This window comes from Nuphar pumila, chromosome 7, assembly GCF_984573655.1.
Source record: "Nuphar pumila chromosome 7, dmNupPumi1.hap1.1, whole genome shotgun sequence".
Classification (NCBI taxonomy): Eukaryota; Viridiplantae; Streptophyta; class Magnoliopsida; order Nymphaeales; family Nymphaeaceae; genus Nuphar; species Nuphar pumila.
The window spans coordinates 40,491,578-40,496,155 of NC_143255.1; the positions used below are offsets into that span (position 1 = coordinate 40,491,578).

General features: G+C 39.5%; 1 protein-coding gene across 1 annotated transcript; it reads left to right on the forward strand.

Moving 5' to 3' along the window:
* The first annotated feature begins 2,926 nt into the window (after positions 1-2,926).
* Positions 2,927-3,490, forward strand: LOC149832021 (dirigent protein 2-like). Its single transcript, XM_090013139.1, has one exon. It carries the CDS (start codon positions 2,927-2,929, stop codon positions 3,488-3,490), a length of 564 nt encoding a protein of 187 aa, XP_089869265.1.
* The last annotated feature ends 1,088 nt before the right edge of the window (positions 3,491-4,578 follow it).

The following is a 4,578-nucleotide window of genomic DNA, read 5'->3' on the forward strand; positions in this document are numbered from 1 at the left end:
AAAAATGAGTAGTATAGAGTAGGCCCATAAACTTTGATAACCAATAAAGTTGAAGCTGGGTGCACTCACCAAGGCCAGCCAATATGTCGTCTGTGATGGGGGGAAGCAGATCAGGTCATGCTAAACATGAGCATTTTTGCTCATGCCGACATTGTGGCCATCCTATTTGCATTTTAAAAAGCTAAAATGTCAACAAAACCAAGTGGCATTCATCCAAAATGTAAACAGACGGCCACAATGTCGGCATGAGCAAAAATGCTCATGTTCAGCCTGACCTGATCTGCTTCCGTGATGGGGGGTTTGGGGTTCCTTTAATTATGCAAACAAAAAAAACCACAAAAATTCTTTTTTTTTTTTAAGGCAAGTTGGGGTTAGGCAGACCCCTCTCAGTTATGCAACTATACCATTGGATTTTGAACTTGCAACATCCCAACAAAAGCTGACGTGCACTAGCTTCTCCTACAGGACAAGTGGAGCCCCAGTTGGTGAGGAGAATCATCCTGAAACAAAGCCGACCCCTTGACATTACTGTGACATAACCACTTAGGTAAAAATGCACCGGTTTATGCGTTAGTGGTTACAAGGGCAGTCTTAGTTGCAATTCGCACATCCTCGTTCTTAGGATTTTTTTATTGAAAGCATGCTAATTTTTTCCGTGTGGATTACAAAATTAGAAATAAAACATGTAGTTTTGGCTTCTTTTTTCTTGATTAAAAGGAAAAAAAATGTTGCCTTTAGTTTAGGTTTCTTTTTTCTTGCCTAAAAGGAAGTACAAAAGGTTGCTTGCCTAAAAGGAAGTAAAATAAAGTTGCTTTTAGGGCAGTTTGAAAGAGAGAAAGATTCAAAAAAATGATGCAAAATGAAAAATTAATTCATATTTTTGACCCCATCAAACAAGAGAAACTTTTTTGTTGAGATGTTTTTTAAAAAGTACACTTTTTGATAAAAAACATTTCTCTATCACCCATCTCACCACCACCCTCATCCTCCTCTCTCTCATTTTGTTACATTTTTTCACTGTTTTTCTCATGTTACACAAACATGAGAAAAGCTTTTTTTGGAAAACATCGCATATCAAAAACTTTTGTTAGCAAAACCTTCTTTTCCTACAAGAGTTTTTCTTTCTTCTAAACTTACTCTTAAGTTTTCTTTGTTTAGGTTTCTTTTTTCTTGTCTAAAAGTAAGTAAAAAAGCTACTTAAAAGTTTGGCATGAAGCAAACATACATGCAAGACTGAGATTCACCTTTATCAAGTAGAACAAGCTAAGTTTACCCGAACCCGACCAAACCAAACCCTATAAGGTTCGAGTATAATGATAAATAAGAAGACCCGATTAAGACCCGAGTCCGGACCCGAAGATCCGATTAATACATGGACTCAGGTATAGTTTGTAAAATTTTATACCAGACTCGGACCCGACCCGAGTTATGATTAAGATCCGCAATTTTTTAATGTAAAAATGATAAAAAAAATGTTTTACCAGGTATGGTCTGGGTTTGGTTCATGTAGTTCTTATTGGTTCCGGGCATTTTTCTTATAGTGGACTCGATTAGACTCGGATCCTGTCCCGATACCATAACCAAAAATTTGGTCTAAGTCTGCTTCCACCTGGGTCCAAACCAAACCCGACCCGTTGACACCCCTATTATCTAGCGAAACAAACACATCCTACAATATTATTTGACATGAAATGCCTTTCATATTATTTGACTTTCTCAATAGAAACGGATATTCACATGAAAGCCATTTCTCTTTCTCAAGCAAAAGGGCCCTAAAATGTAAACTTGCACCTCTTTAATTTTTCACAACATGAATGAAAAATGGATAAGCAGAAGTGACAAAGACTGAGACCATAATAATGACATACATAGAGGGTCCCCACAGAAATATAATAATAAAGAGATATTAAGTTGTAAGAATAACAAACTGGAGCCACAGATTGGATATGTTATGAAACCCAAATACCAAAAAGACGAAGTAAGAGCCCGAGGAAATCCGCAAATACCCCAAGACTACACTCGATCGAAAGGGAAAAAATCATTCAACCGACTTCAGGTATTGTTTACGCCATTTCAAACATATGTAAACATAACACTAAGCGGGCGTTTATTTCAGACATGAGAAAGAGAAACATAAATCTCATGTAATTTATATTTCAGACGATAGCAAAATCCTCAGAAATGGTTTTCATACGAAACAGTCTTCCTTTTATGTTTGTTTCATATTAAGTGGAAAAGCCATAAGGTCAGTGCGTCCCACGCACAAAAAGTAACATTTTTATTATAACTTACCGTACCCATGTGGCTTCGTTTCGAGTGCATTTACCAGTAAGAAAACCATTTCTCTTTGATCATTTCTCAAGAAAACCTACTGTGAGAAAAAATTCTCAAAAAAACGTATTGTGAGAAAAGGAAGCCATTTTCGTACCAAAATAGCCTCTTATTTCACCAAATGGATGAAACAAACGTACCCTAAAAGAGAAAACCCGTTGAAACCTACTAACCAGTCAAACAGAGGAGAGAGATGGACAAAGATGGAAACAACTGGCCCGTGCGTACACATGATTTAACCACTCAGGCAGAGGCCTCAGAAAATAAAACAAAACAAGGCAAAAAAGAAAAAAGCTTCAAACCATACAGCACAAAATGCCCAACGCAGGTCTTAAGGAGTCCCGATCGGGTGCAATCACATGGCACAAAATTTGTGCATTAAGCATCTAATGGCCTTCCATCAGGCCTTGGGCCCCACAACTGACAGTCCCTGTCCCATGATGGAAGGTGATTAAATGCTTAATGCACAAATATTTGTGCAATCATATTGCACTTTATCTTTTCACGGTCTCACCCATTCTTAAGACTATATATATATATATATATATATATAGATGTGGAAGACAAAGTCTTGAAAGCCATTGAAGCTGAGAACATGGGCTGCAATAACAAGCTTATATTGGTGCTCATGACATCAATAGTGATGGTGCTTGCCAATGCACACCACCATGGGAAAATGGTAGAGACCAACATGGTGTTCTACATGCATGACTTGTTATCAGGTAGTAATGCGACCGCCGTCTCTGCGGCAGGCATCAACGGATCAGATTCAAGCGCCGCAAGATTCGGCACGATCTTGGTGTTCGATAATCTACTGACCAAGGGTCCGGACCATCGGTCTGAGCAACTGGGCAGGGCCCAAGGGATCACCACCAACTCTGCCTTGGATGGCTCGGGCTTCTATCTAACCTTCTCAGTCATCTTTACTAAAGGAAACTTTAAGGGCAGTACCCTAGAGTTACAGGGCTCCGACCAGGCCCTGCAGAAGCAAAACGAGGTCTCAGTGGTGTCTGGTACAGGTGCCTTTAGGTTTGCCCAGGGCTACGCCATATTGGAGATTTCATCGACTGACACTTCTTCCCTCAATAGTGTGTTCAAGTTTAGTGTCACTGTTCTTCATGCCAAAGCATACCTTCCTAGCTTAATTAAGACTTTATAAGTCTAAAGCTTTATGATTGTATTGTTTGCTTTTTTTTTAGGAATAACTTTATGATTGTATTGTTGCTGTTATCTATGTGTGTTCATCACATCAGATGGTCGAAGAAAATAGTTGGATTGGCCATACTGTGTAGGAATAAAAAGCCAACAAAAGAAGATTTCTTGTGACGAAAACCCCATCACCGACCACACATTGGCTATTCCCGAGTTGGTAAAAACCCCTGAAGTCCTCCCTGCCCACAGGGGAACACAACTTCCTTCAGGCTTGCAGCAAGGCACTCGTGACATCCCATCAACTTGGTGACATTTATAAGTTGCACTGCTAGATGAGCATTTTTTGTATGCATGTTTTGTAGAAGAATAAAATATTTTGTTTTGAATAATCTACGGAAAAAACATCCAATCACCACACACATTGGCTGGTCTCGGATTGATAAAACCCTTGAGGTCTCCCTAACCAGAATACACTCAGTTTAGACCTTGCAACAAGGGACACCACCTTAACTTACAAGTAGCCCTTGGGAGTCTATTGGGGCAAGGGGCAAGCTCCCGGAGTTTTAAGTTGACAGGACTGACAGGCAGTTGCTAGGTCTCAGGTTTCTCCGTGTAAATATAAAAAAAAGAATAAAGAGGTTTAGAAAAACCATAAGGTAAGCGGATAAAAGTAACATTTGTGCATTTATTATAACTTACCGTATACATGTACATGTGGCTTCATTTTGTGTAGAAGCGTGAAAAAGTTAATGGTCCACGTGCAAAAAGTAAGCTTTGTATGCGTGAGAGGCGCCCAATGTAAAAAAATATGGTGGGATGACTCATCCCGAAGGAAAGGTATTGTTCGCTTTTCACCTTTTTGCTTTGATGTATATACCTCTTTGACACTCTTGAGTGCCCCACAAAGGCTTACGGCTTAAGCATCCTCTGTATTCAGACCCCTCTCTTTCCCTCTTGATGTACTTTGCTTTCAAGTATCTATAAAAAAACTTTTTGCATCCTTGTCTCTTTGCTCTCTTTGCGTTTGTGCATACGCGTACTCTTGCTTTCACTCGTGCGCGTATGCTAAGAGGCCTACCTTCGGTGTTTGTGATT

Coding starts and splice junctions, on each gene's coding strand:
- LOC149832021 (XM_090013139.1), top strand. CDS start 2,927: ATGGGCTGCAATAACAAGCTTATATTGGTGCTCATGACATCAATAGTG.